The following is a 25845-nucleotide window of genomic DNA, read 5'->3' as shown; positions in this document are numbered from 1 at the left end:
CACAAGATTTCTAAGATGAATTTTCTGATGTAGGATGTGTGATTTTTAATTTTTGTATGCCAAATATACAACTTCTATATTCACAGTAATACTTTACAAATCACTCTATATTGTATGTCCTTTGTGTGCTAACTGAACATGAGCTAGCCCAGCAATCCTAACGGGACAGTAGGTGCCTTCCACATAGTAACCGGAGTCCCTTTGTCCTGGTTTCTGAATATTCCTCAGCAGTCTGCTAAAACATACCTTTACCCGCTCTCAGGTTTATTTTGTCAGTCAGTGTTTATATCTTTTTAAGTTCTTTATTTAATTTATACTTTAGGAAGTAAAGGCTTTGTAAGGGAGCCAGACTTGACTTTTACCAAAACCACAGCTTAAAATTTTTTTGGCTAAGTACAGAAAAATTATATGTGTATTTACAGAACTTACATTTATGTAATATGTCTTTTGCCGGGCGCGGTGGCTCACGCCTGTAATCCCAGCACTTTGGGAGGCCGAGGCAGGCAGATCACAAGGTCAGAAGATCGAGACCATGGTGAAACCCCGTCTCTACTAAAAATACAAAAAAAAATTAGCCGGGCGCGGTGGCGGGCGCCTGTAGTCCCAGCTACTCAGGAGGCTGAGGCAGGAGAATGGCGTGAACCCGGGAGGCAGAGCTTGCAGTGAGCCGAGATCACGCCACTGCACTCCAGCCTGGGCGACACAGAGAGACTCCGTCTCAAAAAAAAAGAAAAATGTCTTTTAGTCTTTTATCAGCCAAAACTCTCCTGAGGTCTGTGTTTTGTATTTGAGGAATTTTGGGTTTTAATTTCTTAAAATCTCTTGAATTCTAGTGAGTTACAGATTCCATAGGGTCGTACTTGTTTTCCAGTCTAGGAAATGGTTTAAAATAGCTGCCTGGTGCTAATGTTAGAATGTTCCTAGAAAGTATGTTTCCTTATATCTTAAGTCTAGAGCATGTTTGGAAAGGATTCAAGAATTAGAGGACTTGCTTGCTAAAGAAAAAGACAACTCTCGTCGCATGCTGACAGACAAAGAGAGAGAGATGGCGGAAATAAGGGATCAAATGCAGCAACAGCTGAATGACTATGAACAGCTTCTTGATGTAAAGTTAGCCCTGGACATGGAAATCAGTGCTTACAGGAAACTCTTAGAAGGAGAAGAAGAGAGGTAAGGAACTTAAGGGTCACCCTACCTTATAGTCCACTTTTTGCCCCTCACCCTTTTTATTTAAATAAAAATAAATAGCATTTTTAAAAGAACTTTATTTTCTTGGTCATTTCTTTTAACACCTAGGTATAGAGGTGGTAATAGATCATATTTCTACTGCAACACAGAAAATGTTGCTCAAGTACTCTTAGTTTATTATTATTACTTTATTTTTTTTTATTTATTTATTTATTTATTTATTTATTTATTTATTTATTTATTTATTTTTTGAGACGGAGTCTCGCTCTGTCACCCAGGCTGGAGTGCAGTGGCCGGATCTCAGCTCACTGCAAGCTCCGCCTCCCGGGTTTACGCCATTCTCCTGCCTCAGCCTCCCTAGTAGCTGGGACTACAGGCGCCCGCCACCTCGCCCGGCTAGTTTTTTGTATTTTTTTAGTAGAGACGGGGTTTCACCGTGTTAGCCAGGATGGTCTCGATCTCCTGACCTCATGATCCGCCCATCTCGGCCTCCCAAAGTGCTGGGATTACAGGCTTGAGCCACCGCGCCCGGCCTATTATTATTACTTTAAATGCTGAACTGCGTCAGGATGGATTTCCTTTGAGATTTTCAGTGTTTTGGTGATTTAATGTATTGTAAAATATCAAATTGGCTGAAAGAGACTTTACATTTTATTTATTTATTTATTTATTTATTTATTTTTGAGACACAGTCTTACCCTGTCGCCCAGGCTAGAGTGCAGTGGTGTGATTTCGCTTCACTGCAACCGCCATCTCCTGGATTCAAGTGATTTTCCTACCTCAGCCTCCTGAGTAACTGGGATTACAGATGTGTGTCACCACGCCCGGCTAATTTTGTTTTTAGTAGAGACGAGGTTTCACCATGTTGGCCAGGCTGGTCTCAAACTCCTTACTTCAAGTGATCCACCCACCTCAGCCTCCCAAAGTGCTAGGATTACAGGCATGAGCCACCTCGCCCGGCTGGCTTTATATATATTTTAAATCTGGTCTATGTATAAATCTTTTTGACGCCTGTTCTCAGAAAAGAGTTCCAAAAGGGCCAGGTGTGGTGACTCCTGCCAGCACTTTGGGAGGCCAAGGCAGGTGGATCACCTGAGGTCAGGAATTCAAGACCAGCCTGGTCAACATGGTGAAACTCTGTCTCTTCTAAAAATACAAAAATTAGCTGGGCATGGTGGTGGGCTCCTGTAATTCCAGCTACTTGGGAAGCTGAGACAGAATTGCTTGAACCCGGGAGGTGGAGGTTGCAGTGAGCCAAGATTGTGCCATTGCACTCCAGCTTGGGTGACAAGAGTGAAACTCTGTCTCAAAGAAAGAAAAAAAAAAAGTTCCAAAAGGAAAGTGGCTGATTTAGGATAAAAAGCCAGATAATTTTAATATATATCCATTGTGATAATAAGAAAATACAGGTATGAAAAGAGAAAAACGTACACCAACTATAACAGTGGCTGTGGTGGGTGGCGGTAGATCAGATGACTTTCTACCCATTTACCAGACTTCTTGCATTATGGTTATATTACTTCCGTCCCTAGAGAAAACATTCAGATTGTTATTTTTTAAAAAAATAAATAACAATAAATAAACAAAATAAATGTAAGCTTATGAAGAAGCTTACATTAGTTAAGGTAAACTTTGGCTTTAGCTAACAGATTGTAAGTAATATTTTGCTTTAGAAATGCATGGGTGGGATATTATTATTATTATTATTATTATTATTTTGAGACAGGTTTTCACTCTGTCACCCAGACTGGAGTGCAGTGGTGTGATCTCGGCTCATTGCAACCTCTGCCTCTGGGGTTCAAGCCATTCTCCTGCCTCAGCCTCCCGAGTAGCTAGTATTACAGGTGCCTGCCACCATGCCTGGCTAATTTTTGTATTTTTAGTAGAGATGGGGTTTCAGCATGTTGGTCAGGCTGATTTTGAACTCCTGACCTTAAGCAATCCAGCCGCCTTGGCCTCCCAAAGTGCTGTGGGATTACAGGCATGAACCTTTGTGCCCAGCCCTTGTTTTTTTTTAAGGCAAGAAGAGCATATGTGTTTTAAAAATGAATTGTTTTATTTTTCCCATATAGGTTGAAGCTGTCTCCAAGCCCGTCTTCCCGTGTGACAGTGTCCCGAGCATCCTCAAGTCGCAGTGTACGTACAACTAGAGGAAAGCGGAAGAGGGTTGATGTGGAAGAATCAGAGGCGAGTAGCAGTGTTAGCATCTCTCATTCCGCCTCAGCCACTGGGAATGTTTGCATTGAAGAAATTGATGTTGATGGGAAATTTATCCGCTTGAAGAACACTTCTGAACAGGTAATAAAATAGACCCTTTTTTTTCTAGCAAGGCTTTGCGGATTGCTAGGTTCTCTTGCAATTGTGATAGCTCCTTAGTTTTTGTTTGGATTCATTTAAGTCTTCATGGAATAAGCGTTTATGTCCTTTTTACTTAAATTCATAAAATAAAATAAAAATTGAAATAGGTGGAAGAGGTGGGTACCCTAGTAGTTTAAAGATTTGCTTCATTAACCCTTCTTTAGAGGGTCAGGGCTTTTTTGAAAAGCATGTTCCTTATATCACAGTGGTTCTGAGGATGAATTATTATTATTCTCTGCCCTAGCCAGATTTGTGAAGAAGTTGGAGCAACTGGATGAAAATGGTGGATATTCTTTCAGTTATTAACTTAATAAAAAGCTTACTGAAAGAAGGAGATAAGAGCCTGGACTCAGATATTAAGGGAGTATTTTTCCCTGCAAATAAATAAATGAACAAATGCTAATACTTAATATGAAAAATAGCGTGAAGCCTTATTCCGACATATGTTTAAAAGTAAACATGAAGTATTCATGGCAGAGATTTCTGAAATTTAGGGCTGGGGCTTTCGGGAGCTCACTAGTGTAGGCCTTCCCTAGCTCTGCATCAGGGAGCTGGAGGCCACGATGGATTATGAGGTGATATTAGAGGAAGGCATGGTCTGGGAGCTTGCAGGCGGCAGTGGGATGGACGTCACTTGAAACATACGTTCAGGACCTGCTAAAAATAGTTTTGAAAATTAGTCTCATCACAGTTATTAAAACTATCTTGCACGTGGATGAATACATAATTTGGATGAGTGAAGTAGCACTAACAAGCACTAACAGTTTTGATGCTAAAGAGAATAACCTCTAAGGTCTCTTTGTAGCCTTTTTTTGGGTTTGTTTTTTTGAGTCTCGCTCTGTTGCCCAGATCGGAGTGCAGTGGCATGATCTTGGCTTCTCCATCTCTCGGGTTCAAGTGATTCTCCTGTCTCAGCCTCCTGAGTAGCTGGGATTACAGGTGCACGCAAGCACGCCTGCTAAATTTTTGTATTTTCACACAGGATTTCATCCTGACCTCAGGTGATCCACCTGCTTCGGCCTTCTAAAGTGCTGGGATTACAGGCATGAACCACCACGCCCAGGCCCATTGACCCTTTTTTTGAGCCCCGTATGCTTTCATGTATGAGAGTTGAATGTGGGCAGAAGTGGGACCGATGCAAAAGGAAAATGACAGATTTTCTTCTGTCTCTAAGCTTATGTGTCTATTTTAAAAGCTGAAGTAATCCAATACTCGATGTTTACAATTGTGATTATGACAGCTAGATAGTATTGTAAATTTGAAAGACGCACCTTATCTAGCAGTGAATTTGACGATTTAATTTGGTTCATACCCTTTTTTTCCAGTTCTGTCCTCTTTAAAGTTAAGTACCTTACTAATTAACTCGTTGTTGAAGTTACTGTTTGACAAAATGACAAAATCATGTTTTCTTTTTATAGTAGGAAAACCTGAAACGTGGGAAGATGACCATAAAGTGGTCTTAGTTTAACTGCCTGTATGGATTAATTTATTTGATTATTCCACAATTTTCTGTATCTTTGAAGTAACACCCTCCCTCCTTTCTGTGTGTAGGATCAACCAATGGGAGGCTGGGAGATGATCAGAAAAATTGGAGACACATCAGTCAGTTACAAATATACCTCAAGATACGTGCTGAAGGCAGGCCAGACTGTTACAGTAAGTGAATCTAGTCATCATTTAATTTAACTTCATTGTGTTAACTAACAAAGTAACTCAAAAAGTTCTTTGGCTAAAAGAGAAACATTTTAGAAATGGCCATTAAAGCACTTTTTATATTATTAGGTCATTACAAGTGCTATAAAAGATTTTTAAAATTCTGTCTTATTGAGAGTAGTGAAGAATTGACCTTTGAATTATTTTTATCTTGTCTATTCCAGTAGATATAAAAGCTATCTCTTGACTGATAGTTGTAGCCCAGTGTCATTCAGGAGACACTGCTTGGCATAAAGAACTGTTAAGAATTTAGCATTAACGTATGTCTATAACAGCAATCTCCAGCCTTGGGTGAGCTTCAAAATCATCTGGGTAGTATTTTGGTGTTCAGGTCCTACTTCACCCTTAGCTATCTTTGGGGTTGGGGTAGGAACGTAGGTTTTGAATAAAAGTCCTTAGATTATAGGCACCCTTGTAAATTATCACTAAGTGGCATTCTGAGTCTTGATTTCTAATTGGTGTGTTCTGAAATACTGCATCTTTAATAGTTACTGAAATGTTACTAGCTTACTTTTTAGAGAAGTATGTTTCATTGAGTAAATAAAAGATTCTTTTGCTTTTACTTAGTAGATAGATTTAGCTAATGATAAAATATGTTGACTTTGATATAGATTTCAAAGAAGTCACTCTTTTCATCCTAAAAGAATGTAGAGGTGACTCTTTCCTTTTCTATATTCTTCTTTAAAAAATATTAAACCTGTGTTTTAAATGTGTTTAAAATTTTATGTTGATACATACCTTACTATTGACGATCAAAAGCTCAGACTTCTCTTTCAAAAGGTATATTCAGAGAGCATGATGCCACTTTGTGAAAATATCAGATGCTAATTTGGTAATAATAGGTAAAAATGGGATCAACTATCCTAACTACAATATTCTTTGATCTCTTTAGTAATCACTATAGTGAGAGAAAATTGCTCAGTCCTATTATATGTCTTACGGAAGTTGTATACTGTGGTAAAAAGAATCTTGACATTTTAGTTCAGAGGATTCAGAATTGAGTGTGCTCTCTATCTCAAAAGTAATATGGAAGCCTTATGCCAATCATCTACTTTTTCTACTGGGTATACTACCTCAGGGACTAAATACATGGATTCTAGAGGTCTAGTGGAGAACTCAATTATCATATAAAATAATGTGATACTTTTTTTCTTCAGTAACTGGCATTAAATGTGATAAGCAGCTCTTTGGAACATGGTAGTGCTAAGTGGTCTTTCTGTAAAATTGCAGAGGCAAAAGCAAAGATCAGTTTAAAACTCTAGAATAGAAATATGAGAACCACATGTGTAATTTTAAATTTTCTTATAGCCACATTATAATAAAGACATGAATTTTAGAACTATATTTTATTAAACCCAATATATCCAAAATATTGCTTTAACATGTAATCAGTCTAAAAAGTCAGATACTTTTACGTTCTTTTTTTTTTAAATTTAGCTAAGTCTTCAAAATCTTCTGTGTATTTTACCCTTACAACACATTAATTCCAGGCTAGCCACATTTTAAGTGCTAACAGGCCACATTTTGCTGCCGTATTAAATGACATGGCTATAGGACATATTAGTTTTAGGTTAAATTAGCCAGCAAGGATATTGACATTTTATGATGATGATTATTAGCATAAACCAACTATGTGATTACATATATGCTAGTGAGAAATAATGCTTACAGTTAGGAAAACACTAACATTCCACATCATCTAAATGTTGGACCAGATTCAGTTCTTTTTTTCAGTTTCATCCCAGTTAATACCTTGTGCCCCTTTCCATTTGTAATGCTGATGAAAGGTCTGGATTCTTCAGGTGAACATCTAAGAAGTAAGGGCTCTCTCCTAATCAGTAATTCATAGATTTTTCTCCTGTTCCACCCCCCCCCCACCCTTTCTTTTTTTTTGATAGAGACAGGGTTTCACCATGTTGCCCAGGCTGGTTTTAAACTTCTTTGTTCTAGTGATCTGCCTGCCTCGGCCTCCCAAAGTGTTGGGATTACAGGCTGGAGCCACTACACCCGGCCCCCATTGAAGTATACTTGTGTTTGCCATCTTCAGCTTTCCTTTTGCAGTCAAAGTCTTTTATGTTATATAACAATGTATGAATTACAAACTTTTCTGTTTCTATTTGTTTTTAAATGATCTTTCTAAAAGATCAGGGCTAGTAGTATCCCTGTAGCTAGAGGCATTGAGCTTCCTAGAGGTGTAGTGGTTTGTCCGTAATTCAAACCTAGGCTTTCTGACTGCCAGGTGTTCTTTACTGTATCCATTCTTTTTTGCCAGTAGATATATAGAAAGAATTTTCATGCTCACGAGAAGGAGAATGTAATTTCTTTGTTTGGCCTATTTCAACAGCAATTATATTTTCCCTTGAACAGCGAGTGATTTATCCATTTCCAGCATTCTTTTTGGAGTGCAGTCTCAGATACTCTAGGGTATTGTGACACTGTCTCTGTTTGGAGATGTACCAGTTTCCATAAGATTATTCTAGATAGGCTGTTTGCTGCAGAAGTTCTCTATTTCTTGCTGTAGGCAGCCAGAGAACATTATTAGAAGGAGTCACAGAAGGCTGTCTAACATGGAAGGATGGCCCATAAAACCCACAGAGTAATAGAATGCTGAGGCTGCCAGTCACTGAGTTAGCCAGCCACTGAGTGTGGGTTATCACTTGCTCTTTTCAATAATTCCACCTGTTACAGGTGCCATTTCTGCCGTGTTTTATGGATGACTAAAGGAAGGTAACTTGCTCAGGGTCAGCTGGTGTGTAAAGGAACTAGGATGTGAATGTAGGCAGTTTTACTTCAGGGCCTTATGTATCATCCTTTTATCAGATGGGGAAGCTGAGGCCTGAGAAGCTCTGTGAGTTCTGGCCACATAGCTATGTATAGCACTCTGTAGCTGGGGCATAGTTCTCAGACTTTTAGAATCAAGTGTTTGAGTCTCGTCGCATTGCTGTCATTGGCATGTGGGAGAGCTGGGTTCTGGGTATACTGATATCCTTTGTTTTTTACAGATTTGGGCTGCAAACGCTGGTGTCACAGCCAGCCCCCCAACTGACCTCATCTGGAAGAACCAGAACTCGTGGGGCACTGGCGAAGATGTGAAGGTTATACTGAAAAATTCTCAGGGAGAGGTATGACCAGTTTATCAGGACCACCACAATGTTAATTTCACTTGAAAGTTCACTGTGCAAGTATAATCAAGATCAGATTGAAACGAGCAGTAACTGATTGCATAAACAGACCAAAGCTGCTAAGTAAATTGAACTGAAGCTGTGTTTAAATTTTAGGAATAAATAGGAGTGTATTATAGAGTACGGATTATTAGCACAAGCTCCAGAATAGATTGTCTGTGTCCAGTTTCTGTTTTCACTGCACATTAGCTTTCTGACTTTGGGCAAGTTACTTCACCTCTCTTAGATTTCTCATTTAAAAGTGGATATTAATGACACAATATCAATGAGCTATAATAAGAATGAGACAGTACTTGGGAAATGCTTGGAATAGTGTCTGGCATAGTACATTTATCTAGTAAATGCTTACATTATTAACCTTGTTACTAGCTCTCAGAATGTTCATGAAACTGTGAGTTTGAAGACTGTGGAACGTACATCTGCTTGGAGTGTGTGTTTTAGTGTGTCAGTCTTAGAATCCTTGTCAAAGTACCTTACCTTCCCCACTGCCATGTAAAGACACTGCATATACCCCTACCAATAGTAGTCTAAAGCAGCTAAAGTGTGCTTTGAAGCCAGTAAAACATGGCTTCCTCCTTGTCTTTCCCTAGCGAATCACCTTATCCAGGTGCTGTACAAAGCGTCACTGAGCCTCTGTTTAGAATTGGTTGCGATTGCCATAAACAAGTTAATGGAGCTCGTGTTGTGAGTTCAGGATGGTTTGTACTTCTCATTTTCCTTTTAGTTGTAATACTGCTTTTTCATCTTACGTACCGTGAGAGCTGTAAGTTGCCTTGCAAGGGAGCCATTGGTCATAACCTTGTTCTGACATGCTTACTGGTTCTGACTTTTTCACCCAGTTTCCAGGCTGGTAGGCTCTGCTGTTTTGTACCTTACAACCTGACTGGGTATGCATTTCAGTCTGAGTGGTGCTGAAAGGAGATATGTAGTGGGAATGTTAGGCTGGCAAACTTGGTAGGGAAGCCAAACGTATTTACAAGTGCAGAGTTACTCATTTATTTGGAAAATCCTGAGTATCTGCTATATGCCAGCCACTTCGTGTTAGGAATAAGCAGGAAAAAAGCCATACGTGGTTTCTGGCATCATGGAGCCCCTATTCTAAAGAGAGTAAGGCAGCCAGGGAATAAGATAAAGTGACTTTCTGATAAATGTAACAAAGATAAACTGTGGTATCAGGCCTGGTACGGTGGCTCATGCCTGTAGTCCCAGCACTTTGGGAGGCTGAAGGTTGGTGGATCACCTGAGGTCAGCAGTTAGAGACCAACCTGGCCAACTTGGTGAAACCCCATCTCTACTAAAAACACAAGAATTAGCCGGGCATGGTGGAGCGCGCCTATAGTCCAGGCTACTCAGGAGGCTGAGGCAGGAGAATTGCTTAAACCCAGGAGGCTCAGGTTGTGACGAGCTGAGATTGCGCCACTGCACTCCAGCCTGGGCGACAGAGCAAGACTGTCTCAAATAAATAAAGTAAATTACAGGACTTGCTGAATAAAGTTCGTCAGAAGAGGGTCCAGAATTGAGCCCTAGAAAATATTGACATTAGGAATAAGAGCAAAGGAGGTAGTAGATGAAGCCAGTGAAGTCAGAGGAAAATGGTGTGTGATGTCAGGAAAACCAAGGGAGGAAAGTGTCTGCGAAAGGTGGAGTGGTCAGTGGGTCGAATCACAGCGTCCCCGTAGGGGTTTTTTGTCTGCTCCCGGAGTGCACGGGCGGGCCTCTCACCTGCGTGGTGCTCGTCACATTGTTCTCGCTCACTAGAGGAAGCACGCTGAGGGCAAGGGCCTGTTCTGGTACTTCCTGGCATCATGCCTGGCACATAGCAGGAATTCAGGAAGCATTTACTGGATGCAGTTTTTAAAAAAATTCAGACTTGGACCGTGACTTACGTTCCGAGAAATAAAGCAATAGCAGCATTCATTATAGGAGTCTGAGGTGCCTGCATAAAAAGTTCTGTTCATGGCTATCTTCCCGTCCATCCCTTACTGTAAGCATGTCTCTTGCAAAACATTGTTAAGAGTAGTGATTTGCTCAGATAAGACTGAAAAACACTGGTACAAGGGGTACATGGCAGATTAAATGAACTTTCGTGACCCATGGAATCTAGTCATTCATTCTTTCTTTCTTTTTTTTTCCTGTGTGAGAATGTGTTCCAAGTTAGAGACAATGTTATAGGAGGGTATTTGGAATGGAGCAGTAGGATTAAATGCCCCCCAAAAATAGATACAGTGACATGAACCAAGTAGCAGATACTATGACATGAGATGCATCTTCAGACAGTATTGCTAGCATTACTGATGACATATTAGTAAAGCTAACTGAAGCTTAGCTCCACTTCATAACTCAAGCATTGAATATTAGATTATTTGATTGGTTGCTTGGTCCATTCTTTTTTTTTTTTGAGAAGGAGTCTCACTCTGTTGCCCAGGCTGGAGTGCGCTGGCGCAATATCGACTCACTGCAACCTCCGCTTCCCAGGTTCGAGTGATTCTCCTGCCTCAGCCTCCTGAGTAGCTGGGACTACAGGCATGCACCACCACGCCTGGCTAATTTTTGTATTTTTAGTAGAGACGGGGTTTCACCATCTTGGTCAGGACGGTCTCAATCTCTTGACTTTGTGATCCACCTGCCTTGGCCTCCCAAAGTGCTGGGATTACAGGCGTGAGCCACTGTGCCCGGCCAAGGTTGGTCCATTCTTTTAACAAACTTCTCCCTTTGGCTTGCGAGGCTCTGTTTTAAGTGAGTTCTGTCAGAATTGAGGAGAGAAAGTATTATGAATACAGGTCTTATTTCATTAGACATTATTCATTTAATTCAGTAAGACCATATTTGTCAGTAGGGACCAGACTACATTAGCAACAATCTATAAACAATCCCTGCCATAAAGACTAGTTTGCAGTATTTGCAGTAAGATTGTTGGGAACTGGCTTAGTCAGTTTTGTTTTTTATGTATTTTTTCCTCTTGCTGGGGCATTGGAAATATCAGAAAACCCAATTAAACTGGCTTAGAAATAATGGGAATTTTGGGGGCTCACGTAATAAAAAATTTAAATAGTGGACCTGATCCAGTGGCTCACAGCGTGTCCCCGGGGATCTGTCTGTTCTCTCTCTTCTGGTTGCCTGCCCTGGGGACGCAGGATAGCTGCCGGCTGCTCCCAGAGGTACGTCTTTTCTATTTGCTTTTTGTGGGAAGGTGCTCTTTCAAAAAAATGGTCTTTATGGTGGAGTTTACAGATTGTTGCTAATGTGGTCCGGTACTACTGACAGATAAACATGGTCTTACCCAATTAAATGAATCCATACCAAAAGTGACTGTCTAATGAAGTAAGACCTGTATTCATACCACTTTCTCTCCTCGTTCCTGACAGAACTCTCTCAGAACAGCCTAGCAAGCAGAAGGCAGTAGAAGTTTGTTAAAAGAATGGGAAATCCAGCCCACCAAATAATCTAATATTGAGTGTTTGGATTATGGAGGGAAGCTAAACTTCATCTCCTGTGAGGCACCCATCCTGGGCTTCACTCACACTGGACTAGGGTGGGTCATGTGCCCGCCTCTAAACCAGTTTCTGGAGTTGGGAGGGTGGAATTAGAGCTGAAGCCTTCTTCCTCCCCTCTACAGCCACATCGCACTGGGCTGCTTGTAACACATGTGTGCTCCATGGGGGGTGTGCACCCAGGTAAACCGAGGGGCTCTTACCCAGGAGGGAAGGGGCACTGGGTGGTTAAAAACAGCAAATGTTACCTTGGCAAAAAAAAGAAAAGATGTTTTTTATGAGAGAAATAAAAAATTAAGCAGTCCTTCCAAAGTTTCCAGAATATAGATATGATGGAAACTTTTGTATATGCAAATGATTGCTTATATATGTAGGGATATAATATATAAAATATAAAAATCATCTTTCATCCACATAAGATCGCCCTGATTTGTAGCATTTGCTGATTTCTGTGGTGTAAATACTCCTACCGTGGCTGACGCCTGGCTTCCAGCATTATATGACTGAGCACAGAGCTGTGCAGGGATGAGTAGCATCAGCAGGTGCAGCCGGCTCCGGGCACCACTGCACAGATCAGTGCACCTTCAGGTGCCCAAGGCTCTGAGCAGGGGCAGACCAATGCTACATTTTATAGAGAGAGTAAAGCCTGTCATGTAAGACCATTTATGTGGACTTCTCAGGACACGTGGGGTAAACACAGTTATTTAGTAGCATCTTGACTAATAACAGTTTCCTTGGTCTAAACCTCCCAATAGCTTTTTGGTTCTAAATTATTATTATTTTTCCACCTAGATTTTTAGACATTAGCTCACGCATTTTTTATACAGCCTTTCTGTATTAGATTAGTTGGTTTTTGCATGTTTTCAAATGAAAAGTGCTTAACAGCAGAGTTACACTTAAAGTAGTTATGTTAAGGTAATTCATAATAATGAAGATGGACAAATTGCTGTTTTTTGAGCTTTTCACTGAGGCTAATAGTCTTAAGTTACATCATGAGCCTTAAGAGCCAGTGTTTGCATATGGGATGTATACCACGGTCTTTTAGAAGCTGGAATGTGGTAATTTTGTTATAGAAGATTTTATTTGACTCGTTCCTCATTTTAAGATGAGTTGAGAAAAGCTGGGTACTCTCAAAGTTTTTTAATAATTTATTTTCTGCTTTATATGCTGCTATCTCCTAGTTGATATCTTGAATGGTGGTTGATATAGGGAATCACATTTTTTTTTTTTATTACTAATTTGGTTAAAACACTGATATTTTTGAAATGGCTATTTCTGTTTGTAAAGATAGACCAGTTTCACAGAATTGAACTTACTGGCTAATTGAGAGACTCAGAATGGTCCATCTTCCTTGGTCCTGCAAGAGTAATAAAAAATCCACAAAATACTACTCTGCCACCTTACTTTATTTACAAAACACATTCTTGGGCATATTTCAAATCGAAGTCTCATTTCTGTGACACTGGGTTTTGGTTTTCTTTCTCTGCCATTGTAAACTAGCTGGTCTGTGTTAGATAAGCTTTTACTGAAGTAATAGTTTGTCTTCCCCTGTAGCATTCTCTTTCTTGAGTGACCTTAGGACAGGGTACAGAATGAAATTATACGCTCTGCAGCACTCATGAGGACACATTCATTTACTTGCTGCCAGATCATCAGGTTAGCCTTGTACTTAAGCAAAAACGCTGCTGCATTTGTGCCAGGTCAGCATTTTCCACAGGAAAGTAATCTGTATTTGACCTTTTTAGTTACTTTCTGCCATACCTTTAGTGAATGACAGGAGACCTATTTCTGTACAGAATACATTGGAACCTCACTAGTCCGTTATTGGTAAATAGTGTACAGTGTTCATCTGTCTTGATTTTGTTTCATTCAAGAGGTATCAGTTGCTGAAAGGAATGAAAGGAGCTTGTCCTTTCTTCTCACTCATCAGGTGGTCCTGTTGCTGATGGCCCCTGAGATCACAGTTGGCTTCCAGCTTCTCTTAGTTGACATCCTGAATGGTGGTTGATCTAAGGAATCACATTTCTTTTTATTACTAATTTGGTTAAAACACTAATATTTGTGAAATGGCTATTTCTGTTTGTAAAGATAGACCAATGTCACAGAATTGAAGTTATTGGCTAATTGAGAGACTCAGAATGGTCCATCTTCCTTGGTTAGCATTTATTTAGCACCATCTCTTTGCCAGGATCTAAAATCTTTAAGCTGAATTAATGTTGAGTTGTAGAAAGAATTTAGTATGTCAAATAATTTATAGAATTCTTAGTAACAGAATAGGATACAAAGCAGTGGAAACTTCTCAGCAGGTATTTCAAATTGGATGGCACTTCCTCCCCTGTAGGAAATATGGAAGGTATAAGAACTGCTACTAGTTACGCAGAAATTTCAGTTCAGTAACCAAAAGTTACTGATATACTGCTCCCCCGACCCCACCCCTTTAAAAATAATAAACAGGGGCCGAGTGTGGAGGCTCATGCCTGTAATCCCAGCACTTTGGGAGGCTGAGGTGGGTGGATCACTTGAGGCCAGGAGTTCAAGACCAGCCTGGCCAACGTGGCAAAACCCCATCTCTACTAAAAATACGTAAAAATTAGCTGCACGTGGTGGTGGATGCCTGTAATCTCAGCCACTGGGGTGGCTGAGGCATGAGAATCACTTGAACCTGGGAAGTGAAGGTTTCAGTGAGCCGAGGTCATGCCATTGCACTCCAGCCTGGGTGACAGAGTGACTCTGTCTCCAAAAAAAGGGATGAATAATAGTAATAATAATAAACAGAAATGCTGTCTCTTTTTGTTTTCTTTTTTGAGACAGTCTTGCTGCAATGCCCAGGCTGGAGTGCAGTGGCGTGATCTCAGCTCACTGCAATCTCTGCCTCCTGGATTCAAGCCATTCTTCTGCTTCAGCCTCCTGAGTAGCTGGGATTACAGGCATGTGCCATCATGCCCGGTTAATTTTTATATTTTTACTAGAGACAGGGTTTCACCATGTTGGCCAGGCTGGTCTGGAACTCCTGACCTCGGGTGATCTGCCCGCCTTGGCCTCCCAAAGTGCTGGGATTACAGGTGTGAGCCACTGCGCCTGGCAAGAAATGCTGTCTCTTAAGCAAAGGTCCCTCTCCCCACACGTGGTGATTCTACGTGTGTTTTTTTAACTTAAAATTAAACTACTATTGTTTTTAGGAGGTTGCTCAAAGAAGTACAGTCTTTAAAACAACCATACCTGAAGAAGAGGAGGAGGAGGAAGAAGCAGCTGGAGTGGTTGTTGAGGAAGAACTTTTCCACCAGCAGGTATTACTTTATTTATTTAATATATTTATTTTAAATTTTATTAACAGAATTACATGAAGACCAAGAGTGTGGTTGGGTTTTTCCCCTATCAGTTGATGAACCAGAGCAGTTATCTACCAAGTGGGGTTTGTATTACCCAAAGTGATATTTAAGGTGATACTTTAGGGTACTGGAAGAATATGTTGACACTTTTATTTTTATTTTTTCTCATACTACCAAATTTCAGTTTTGTCTTTTGTTTTCTAATGTGCATTATGTGTTATAGTAAAACATGTCTATGGATTGGATGTTTTGCCCCCAAACTTGTTTACTCTGTGGGGTTCTATGATTAAAAAGTTCAGATCACTAATTTAGAGCAAGCATCTGCATATAAACTTTAAAAAAACAAAGTAATATTCAACTTCAGTGTAAAACACAATTCTTGCTCTATTAAGTTCCTAATCATTATCTAATTGCAAGATAGATTTTAGCTGATGGTTGGGCTTTTGAGAGCCCTTGAAATAAAGAAACTCCAAACTTGGTTTTAATTATAATTAAATTGGAATTATTAATAACTAATGAGGCTTCAGTTTATATTCTCAAGCTGTTTGAGTCTGATCATTAATCAAAATGTCTACCCTTATTCCTGATAAGACTTTGTCTCCATGGCTCCAGATTTTTAGTCTTAAGTCTGCTTTGCTTCATTAGCCTTACTCCTGATCTAAATAAACACTGTCTCATGCATTTAATCCCCAGGGCTGAGAACCACTTGAGGTGGGTTGCATGAAGTAGCATGAATTTTTTTTTTTTTTTTTTTTTTTTTGAGACGGAGTCTTGCTCTGTCACCCAAGCTGGAGTGCAGTGGCCGGATCTCAGCTCACTGCAAGCTGCGCCTCCCGGGTTTACGCCATTCTCCCGCCTCAGCCTCCCGAGTAGCTGGAACTACAGGCGCCCGCCACCTCGCCGGGCTAGCTTTTTGTATTTTTTAGTAGAGATGGGGTTTCACCGTGTTAGCCAGGATGGTCTCGATCTCCTGACCTCGTGATCCGCCCATCTCGGCCTCCCAAAGTGCTGGGATTACAGGCTTGAGCCACCGCGCCCGGCAGTAGCATGAATTTTTTACGTAGATACCTTCTCATATGTTTAGGAGGAATATTTTAAAACATATGCATTGCACTTAGCTTACAAGAAACAAGCACAGGTTCCATTTTCTGTGCTTAAATAGGAAACATCATAATTACTAGAAGTAAAATAATTATGTAAGAGAGAACTCCCAGCGCCAGACAAGTGGCTCAGCATGAGTTATAGCATGTCAGATGCTAGAGGAGGTACTCCAGGCCAGCAGAGTAGTTGAGAAGAACTCTGGGAGGTGATGCTTGTCCACTGATTTGAAGGATGGGTAATTATTTGAGTATTGGAGAGAAGGCAGATGATGGTGTTGTGAGGATGTTGGAATTATCTGTCGCTTCACTAACAGACCACTCTAAAGCTTAGTGGCTTAAAACAGTTGATTTCTTACTTCCCATAATTCTGTGGTTTGACTGGGCTCAGCTGGGCAGTGTTTCTGTTCCACATGCTGCGCACTGAACTCAATCAAGCAGGGTGCATTCAGCTCAGAGGCTGACCTGGGCTGGAATATCTTTTAGGTCTCTTTCTGTGTGGATTTCTGCGATTTAAGAGTTCAGCCAAAGCTTCTTTACAGCATGGCAATTGTCTAACAGAGTAAGTGGAGAGTACCAGCTTTCTTTTTTTTTTTTGAGACAGAGTCTTGCTCTGTTGCCAGGCTGGAGTGCAGTGGCACAATCTCAGCTCACTGCAACCTCCGCCTCCCAGGTTCTAGAGATACCCCTGCCTCAGTCTCCCAAGTTGCTGGGATTACAAGCATGTGCCACCACGCCTGGCTAATTGCTTATATTTTAGTAGCGATGGGGTTTCACCATGCTGGCCATGGCAGTCTCGATCTCAAGAGAGTACTGGGTTTCTTAAAGGTTGGGCCTTTGTCCCTTCTACAACATTCTCTTAGTCAAAGTTACGAGGCCAGTCCAGATTCAAAGTGGGGGTAAATAGTCTCCCCCTGTTGGTGGGAGGAATGGCAAAGAATTCATGGTGATCTTTAACTCACCACAGAGGATGTGTAAAGACTTAACGCGGCCGGGTGGTGGCTCAATGCCTGTAATCCCAGCACTTTGGGAGGCCAAGGCGGGCGGATCACGAGGTCAGGAGATTGAGACTATGGTGAAACCCCGTCTCTACTAAAAATACAAAAAGTTAACCGGGCACGGTGGCGGGTGCCTGTAGTCCCAGCTACTCTGGAGGCTGAGGCAGGAGAATGGCATGAACCTGGGAGGCGGAGCTTGCAGTGAGCCGAGATCGCGCCACTGCACTCCAGCCTGGGCTACAGAGCAAGACTCTACCTCCAAAAAAAAAAAAAAAAAAGACTTAATGCACCAAGTATATCCTTTCATTCAGTTATTTTGTAGGGTTTTGTGAGAGATAAATGAAGTTGAAAGATTGGGATTAAACTGGCATAGTCTGAAATGCTTAGGGATGTAGCTTTTGTACGATTTGGAATAAAGGAGAATTTAAGACTGCATTTTAAAATACCACTGGCCAAGCTGAATCAGAGGGACTAACTCCGGAGGGGAGATTCCAGAGGCACTGAGGGAATATATAATGGAGGTTTATTAAGGCTTAGTGACTAAACTTGAGGGTGAGAGAAGAAAAAAAATAGATATATGAGGTTTTTAGTTTGTGTGATCACAGAAAATAATGATATCAAGGTTCATAAGAGGGAAGATGGAAGGGCAGAACAGGTGTTTGAACTTCATATTTGAGAATGAATTCAATCACGTTTTGAATTGATTAGAAGTATTTTGGTGACCTTCAAAAAACTAGTTTTAGTTCAATCAGTGGTGAGTCACAAGTCATATTGTGAGGTTGTACGAAATTAATGAGTGATAAAGAAATGGATAGAGGTGTCACGTTGACTTCACCTTGGAGAACAAATCCACGGCAGATGGCTTGGGGTGTGTAAGTTCAGGATCAAGCAAGCCGTAGTCTGCGATGCGAGATCCACTGATCTCCTGTTTCTTGAGTTATCAAAGGAAGTTATTGAACAGTGGTTTTCAAATTGAACTGCATATTAGAATTACTTTAAAATTATATATAGATAGCTACCCTTTCCCAGTAAAATGAGAAATTCTCATTTGATTGATCAAGGGACCTAGATCAGAATTTTTTGTTAAACTCCTCAGGATCTGAATGTGTAGCCAGAGTTGACAATTACTGTTCTGGAATTTGTTGGGGGGTGGGGGGTGGGTATTCTAGAAAAAAGTCCAAAAAGAAGATTAGAGGCCAGACACAGTGGCTCCTGCCTGTAATCCCAGCACTTTGGGAGGCCAAGGGCAGGTGGATCACTTGAGGCCAAGAGTTCAAGACCAATTTGGCTAACATGGTGAAACCTCGCCTCTACTAAAATTATAAAAATTAGCTGGGTGTGGTGGTGATGCACACCTGTAGTCCCAGCTGCTCGGGAGGCTGAGGTAGGAGAATCGCTTGAACCCAGGATGTGGAGGTTGCACTGAGCCAAGATTGCACCACTGCACTCCAGCCTGGGTAACAGAGTGAGACTGTGTCTCAAACAAACAAACAAACAAAAAGAAAAAAAAGGTTAGAAAAGATGAGAGATGATAAAGGGCCCTTATTTGGTTTTGTAGCATCCCTGCAGTTAAAAGTTTTTGTCTTATTTTAAAATACTGTCATCTGTTTCTTTAGTATTAATTTTTCCTTCTGTTTTCCTCATCAGGGAACCCCAAGAACATCCAATAGAAGCTGTGCAATTATGTAAAATTCTCATCAACTGTCTTCCTCAAAATAAAGAAGTATGGTAATCCTTACCTGTATACAGTGCAGAGCCTTCTCAGAAGCACAGAATATTTTTATATTTCCTTTATGTGAATTTTTAAGCTGCAAATCTGATGGCCTTAATTTCCTTTTTGACACTGAAAGTTTTGTAAAAGAAATCATGTCCGTACAGTTTGTTGCAAGATGTGAATTATTGACACTGAACTTAATAACTGTGTACTGTTTGGAAGGGGTTCCTCACATTTTTTGACTTTTTTTGTACGTGTGTTTTTTCTTTTTTTTTTTTTAAGTTCTGATGAGGAGGGGAGGGTGAATAAACCACTGTGAGTCTCAGTGTAATTTGAAGATTGCTCCTTCTAGACCAGCAATCTGCTCTTCATTATTCTCTGCTATATATAAAACGGTGCTGTGAGGGAGGGGGATGCATTTTTCAATATACTGAACTTTTGTACCGAATTTTTTTGTAATAAGCAATCAAGGTTACAATTTTTTTTAAATAGAAATTTTGTAAGAAGGCAATATTAACCTAAGCACTCTGGATGATGGATTCTGCAAAACTTGGTTTTATGGTTACTTCTTCTCTTAGATTCTTAATTCATGAGGGGGTGGGGGAGGGAGGTGGAGGGAGGGAAGGGTTTCTCCGTTAAAATGCATCCATTGTGTTTTTTAAGACAGTGTAACTTGCTTAAATTTCTTATGTGACATTAACAAATAAAAAAAGCTCTTTTAATATTGATGTACTGTCCTTTTTAACCCTTTAAAAACAGATTTTGAGGGGAGAAAAGTATTGTTTCAGTTTTGCTTTTGATAAAAATATAATTTGACTTGTTTGAACTGGATTTTTCTTTAAGTCTTTGCCAGTTGAGGAAGATAAGCTATTTTGGGGGTCTTTCTGTATTTAATTGTCAATAACAATGATAATAAAAGCAGTAATCATAACTAATTTTTTGAGTCAGATATCATGCTCAATGCTTTATTACATTTTTTTAGCTTATTAACAATAAGGCCTTTTAAAATTTCTTCAGGAAAACCAAATAGCGACAGTAGAAAATATTGAGGAAGACATTCCTTGGTTTTTTTTTAAAGACAGAGTCTCACTGTGTTGCCCAGACTGTAGTGCAGGGGCGTGGCCTTAGCTCACTGCAGCTTTGACCTCTCCTGGGCTCTGCCTCCCAGGTAGCTGGGACTATAGGCACACACCACCATGTCCAGGTAATGTTTTTGTATTCTTAGAGAGCATTTTGTTATGGTTTTCCATGCTGGACATTCCTAGTAAAAGAAAAAATGGGGAGAATATTTTAGAATACAATTCTGTCTTTTAAAATAGGAAAGGCAGAGAAATTGATTAAAAACCACCTTTTAGAGGAATAACATGAATGCTATGAAATACAAGTGTGCTGTGTGTGCGGTAGCTTTATTATGTATGGTGCTCATTGTAGTGTCATTTTGTGTGGATTTGGGGAGGTTTTGTTTTGATTGCTTTAGTTAAGTGAATTCATCTTACAGGAAGTGCAGATACCTGAACCCTTCCTAGAATGGGGAGATTATATTTCAGAAGCTAACTCTAGTCAGTGTTTTTCTCTTAAAATATTCCTGCTGTAAGCTGCACAAGGCGACCAGCTTTCACTTGAAAACAACTCACAAAGCCCCAGAATTACTGTGCTGCACAGATTTACTGCATACTTCGGTGCCGTCACAGACACAAGATAAATGCTGGGTTAGAAATTCTGTCTGGTAAAGCAGATACAATGATAACTTCTCAACGCAGATTTATCTTCAGAGTGAGAATGGGAATACAGTACACAGCCAAACTCAGCTGTGAAACATTTTGCCACAAGATGGGGTTCTTGTCATCAAAATACATTCTAGGTGCTTTTATTGCTGGATAAATTAGGTTATAAAAGCCAACACTAATTAATTTGGGCATTAAGAAAAACTGGCAGTTGTAACATGGTAGAATAGTGTGTATGCTTCAGAAATTGAGAGTACAGTTGCAGGGCTCAACATAGTTTAGTGCCCCTGGATGTGTGGCAGTAGTAGATTCCTGAGTCTGTTTAGACTGACAAACTTTGGACTAAATTGAGGTTTTCTGAAATTGAGCTGCACCTAAGCCCATTCCCGCAGAACATGAGTGAGCCAGAGGGCACGCTGCCATTCCGTATATTAAAATCAGCATCTCTGCATGAAATTGACGTTAGGCATACAGCATATATACACATTTTTGGATTATTTTAACTATTTGATAACAGGCATGATTCACATTTTCCCCTTGTTTTGTCTTCAGTGTTTTCACCTCTGTTGAGGTATGGATTTATTTTATTTTATTTATTTATTTGTTTTTTTCTTTTGAGACAGTCTCGCTCTTGTTGCCCAGGCTGGAGTGCAATGGCGCAATCTTGGCTCACCGCAACCTCCGTCTCCCAGGTTCAAGCGATTCTCCTGCCTCAGCCTCCTGAGTAGCTGGGATTACAGGCGCCCGCTGCCACGCCTAGATACGAATTTATTTTTATTCCCTTTGTTCAGGTCTCATCTCTGTGTTCTTTGTTAAGAAAATTTTGGATGTTCTTATTTTGTTGAGTATTATTTCTTTTTTTTTTTTTTGAGACGGAGTCTTGCTCTGTCACCCAGGCTGGAGTGCAGTGGCCGGATCTCAGCTCACTGCAAGCTCCGTCCGCCTCCCAGGTTCACGCCATTCTCCTGCCTCAGCCTCCCGAGTAGCTGGGACTACAGGCGCCGCCACCACGCCCGGCTAGCTTTTTGTATTTTTTAGTAGAGACGGGGTTTCACGGTGTTAGCCAGGATGGTCTCGATCTCCTGACCTCGTGATCCGCCGTCTCGGCCTCCCAAAGTGCTGGGATTACAGGCTTGAGCCACCGCGCCCGGCTTGTTGAGTATTATTTCATCCCCACTGTCTATTCTTTTCTTCTGGGGTTTCTTTTATACCTATGTTGAACCTGTCCTGTTGCATATATTTTAGGTTTCTCCATGCTGTATTCTCAGTTAACTCCTTTGTGTTTATCTCACTGATTCTGTTCTCAGCCCTGCCTCCTCCGTTTATTTCAGTCATTGAGCTTTTTAGACTTTATTTTTGTTTCCGAAGTTGTCTTTTTCATACTTTTTTATTATAGTTTTTATATTCTTTTATGAATCATTTTAACCATACTTATTTTATAGTTTCAGTTCTATTTTCCTGAGTTTTGGGGAATGCCAGTTTTTCTGTTAGCTGTGTCCGTTGACTCTCCCAATGATAGTTGGCTTCCTCGTGGAGTTTTTAGGGTTGTGAACACACCTCTAGCGAGGGCTGTTTTGTGAGTGATCTGTGTCCCAGGGTTTTGATGGTATTGCTGCAGAGGAATTTGGGAGTTTCCTGTGCCAGAGTCCCAGGACCATTTTTGGGTCACTTTCGCACCTCATGGTAATACAAATCTACTGTGACACTGACATGCGTGGTTCTTCTGTTCTTCTCGTAGCTTCCTCACCCTGCCGAAAACCGCCGCGCCCCTAGCCCGCCGGCAGTTTGTCTTTGCTCTAGGCAGACAGGCAGTATTCTGGTAGTGTGGGGCTGCAGGGAGCAATGTAAGGTTCTGTGCTTTGTTCAACAATCAAACTTCTGGGTTTCTAGGTTCACTCCCTTGCAAGGACCCAAAGCCGTTTCCTATTCCCAACTACCAGCCCTTAAGGCTTATATTCCAGATTTTGAGTTCTTTGTGGCACCTGGACATTTCTTGTTCTTTCTTTAAAGCTTGGCTCTATTAAAACAAAAATTTCGTTCCATTTTCTCAATCTTGTCGTGGGAGGGGTTGTCCATGTCATTTTAATCTGCTATCATACATGAGTGTGTCTGTGTATATTTTTAAGAGATAGGATTATTCTAAATCATATTCCTCCTGAGTTTCAATCTTACCCAGCATCCTTTTCATCATATCCTAAATTACAAAGACATTTATTTGGATGCCCCTTCTTGCCAAAACACATGGTAAAATGAGAGAAATTGAACAGACTCTTTAAATAATCCATACCTTCTGGATCATTGGCTTCTAAACAAAATGCAGACTGTTTCTTTTTAATTCCATTGCATGAACAACATGGAATCTTAGGAGGCGCCGCCAGAGGGGGTGTTTCTTGGGGTTCAAACTTTTGAGTCCCTGAAGCAAGGTTCTTGGATCTGCGGTGTTTATACAGGAAAACCCAGAATTCTGAAGTTGGGACTGACTGTTCTTTCCTGTCTACCAAATTAGGGGGAAAAAAATTCCATGGAAAAAAAGGTCCTGAAGGAGGTAGTTTTTAGAATTTTGTGTTTCTTCTATTTGGCTGCCTTACTGGAGGGGACATTCAGAGCCAGATTGATGAAAATGAAGAAAATACGTGGCAAAATACATGCAAAACTCACAGAAGTCATATTTCAAGTTCTCAGGGAGAGAGCTTCACATTAGCAGTATTGAATGGGAAGAGGAATTAACAGGGAACAGTGGATGCTGCTTTGCTGTCCTGGAGGGTCAGAGTGAGGACAGAGAACAATCTTAGAGGCAGATCGGTAACCAGTTTGCCCTGGAGCCATGCATCGGATCTACACTCTGGGTCCCATGTAGAATCCCCTCACTGCCTACCTCCTACCCCTCACTTCCACAATAATGCATTTTCTTTTACTTTTAACAGCACGTAAATCCTGTCCTCTCCTGACATTTCTCCAGAGACAAAATACACCTCTCAATTTAGGGAGACAGCCTGCTCAGTAGCTTAATTACTTAATAACAATAAAACACATATTCACCCAGATTTATGATGTGAGTGCTTCCTTCACCAATCTGAATTGGAATTCTCAGTTTAAATGCCAGCCAAGTTTGCTTTTAGAGAAATGCCGCTTCTGTTCCATTTTGGGTTTTTAAATACTTACTTTGGCTGTGTATTACTCCAAATGAGCTGCAGTCTGTGAAACCGGAAGATTTCTCTGCATTTATATGTCATTTTCTTAAATACTAGTGTTGATTTTTTTTTTTTTTTTTTTGATGAAAAATAAATTCCCACTTGCCTTTTAAGACTTATCTTGTGACCCACTTGGCTTCCAGCTGGTGGCCCTAATCCTCCCACTGCAGCATCTGCTGGTTTTCTGCATGGATCTGTCTTTGGGGGCAGACCTCACTGTGTCACTGTGATAGGGTGGAGGTCCCTTTGCTAGTGCGAAGTTTTCTTCAGTGTTTTGTGACTCAGTCTGGATAATGACTCTCAAATTGTCTGGTTTGGTCTGTTGAATACATGCAGATGTTTCCACAGCCCCTTCTCTAGTCCTGTGTCCCATGACTTAAGTTTAGCCACAAGTGCTAGTTAAAGTGTCCACTGTGACCAGAGGGACACAAATGTCTGACGGCTGAATGTGTTTCTCTGGCTTCCTAACGCAGTGGTTGAGAGTGATCTTCAGATGACCTGTTTTTTATCTAGTTTCACAAACAGTCCCAGATCACTTGTTTTTCTCTTCTGATTTTCTCTCCATTGTCCACATTTAGGCCAAGGAGCCTTCCTCTCACCCTGCCCTTTAGCAAGCAGTGTGACTATGACCCTGGCAGCTAGTTCATTCTCTTCCCAGGACTGGGGTCATGACCCAGCCTTGTCTTCACTGCCAGCTTTCACTCCCTTGTTAACGCTGCCTCTTCCAACCAGCAGACGCCAGGAAGGGACTCAACCCAAGCTCTTTCTGGGATCATAGAATTTTCACAGAATTTTCCTATGAACTGTTTTCCCGGCTACTGAATCAGATCATTTCTCTTTAAAAAATTTTTGTCTTGCTAAGAGGAAAATTGTTATGAAATTTGAACTCTGCAAAAAAAAAAAAAAAAAAAAAATCAAGAGCTGAAAACATTCATACTGTGTCATAAAAGAAATAGTAGGCCTGGGTTCCACCCCGAGACATGTTGCATTTCATTACCAGGAAAAGTAATGCGTATTATCACAATCCTACTAGGTGGGGGCCTTCCCTGGAGAAAGAAGGCCGTGCGTGCTGGAGGTGAATGCATTGGGTCACTCAGGCTGACCTTATACCAGAAATCCCAGAGGGGACCTGAAGCTGGGCCCTTACCGGACCTTACAGCTGGGGAACACTGGGAGAAACCAACAGGGGCAGGGTCTGGAAACGCAGTGCTGCTCTGACATGTGAAGAGTACACACCGGCCCGTGCTGGTCTCTGACACATGGGACACTTTCACATAGGAGGGCAGAAAAGCAACATAAGACCCATCAAGAGGAAGCGGGGTGGAAGGAAAGGGGGCAAACATTTATTGAATGTTCACTCTGCCTGAGTTGTCACATCACACGTTACCTTACAGCTCACAATACTGCGTTATTAGTATTGCCCTTGTTTTGTAGATGGGATAACAGGCCTACAGGTTGTCATTTGTTCACTTGTTCATTCCTTCACCAACCATTCACTGGGAGATTTAGTTTTGCCAGGCACTGCCGAGCAAGGCATCAAGAATACCAAGATGAGACGACAGCCAGTTCTTTTCTTGAGGAATTCAGTCTGATCACAGTTCTATTATCCTTGATGACTATGCCTATTCTGCTATCCCAGGCAGCTGTCAGAAAATAATTTACATAGCCAGTTTACTAATGAAAACGGTGCTACTCATTGTCGAAATGAATGGGAACAATTCCAACTGTCGGATAATCCCCAAATCGCTATTTAAAATCTCTGTTGTTTCTAATGTTCTTCAAATTAATGGCAAATGTAATAAATACTGTTTTCATGGTGAGGTTTGGAAAATGCTTTCTTGTATATTAGCTGATTTGCAC

The 25845-nt window shown here is 40.9% G+C and overlaps 1 protein-coding gene across 1 annotated transcript in view; it reads left to right on the top strand.

Annotated features, from left to right (window-relative positions):
- Positions 1-19798, top strand: part of LMNB1 (lamin B1) — a 60153-nt gene extending 40355 nt beyond the window's left edge. Inside the window, exons 6-11 of the mRNA XM_010353775.2 lie at positions 950-1170; positions 3261-3486; positions 5098-5202; positions 8262-8381; positions 15112-15219; positions 19004-19798. Coding sequence (XP_010352077.2) covers positions 950-1170; positions 3261-3486; positions 5098-5202; positions 8262-8381; positions 15112-15219; positions 19004-19045 — 822 coding nt within the window. The 3' untranslated portion in view covers positions 19046-19798. The remainder of the gene's footprint in view (positions 1-949; positions 1171-3260; positions 3487-5097; positions 5203-8261; positions 8382-15111; positions 15220-19003) is intronic.
- Positions 19799-25845: the final 6047 nt, after the last annotated feature.

This window comes from Rhinopithecus roxellana, chromosome 3 (assembly GCF_007565055.1).
Source record: "Rhinopithecus roxellana isolate Shanxi Qingling chromosome 3, ASM756505v1, whole genome shotgun sequence".
Lineage (NCBI taxonomy): Eukaryota > Metazoa > Chordata > Mammalia > Primates > Cercopithecidae > Rhinopithecus > Rhinopithecus roxellana.
This window is presented reverse-complemented; position numbering and strand designations above follow the sequence as displayed.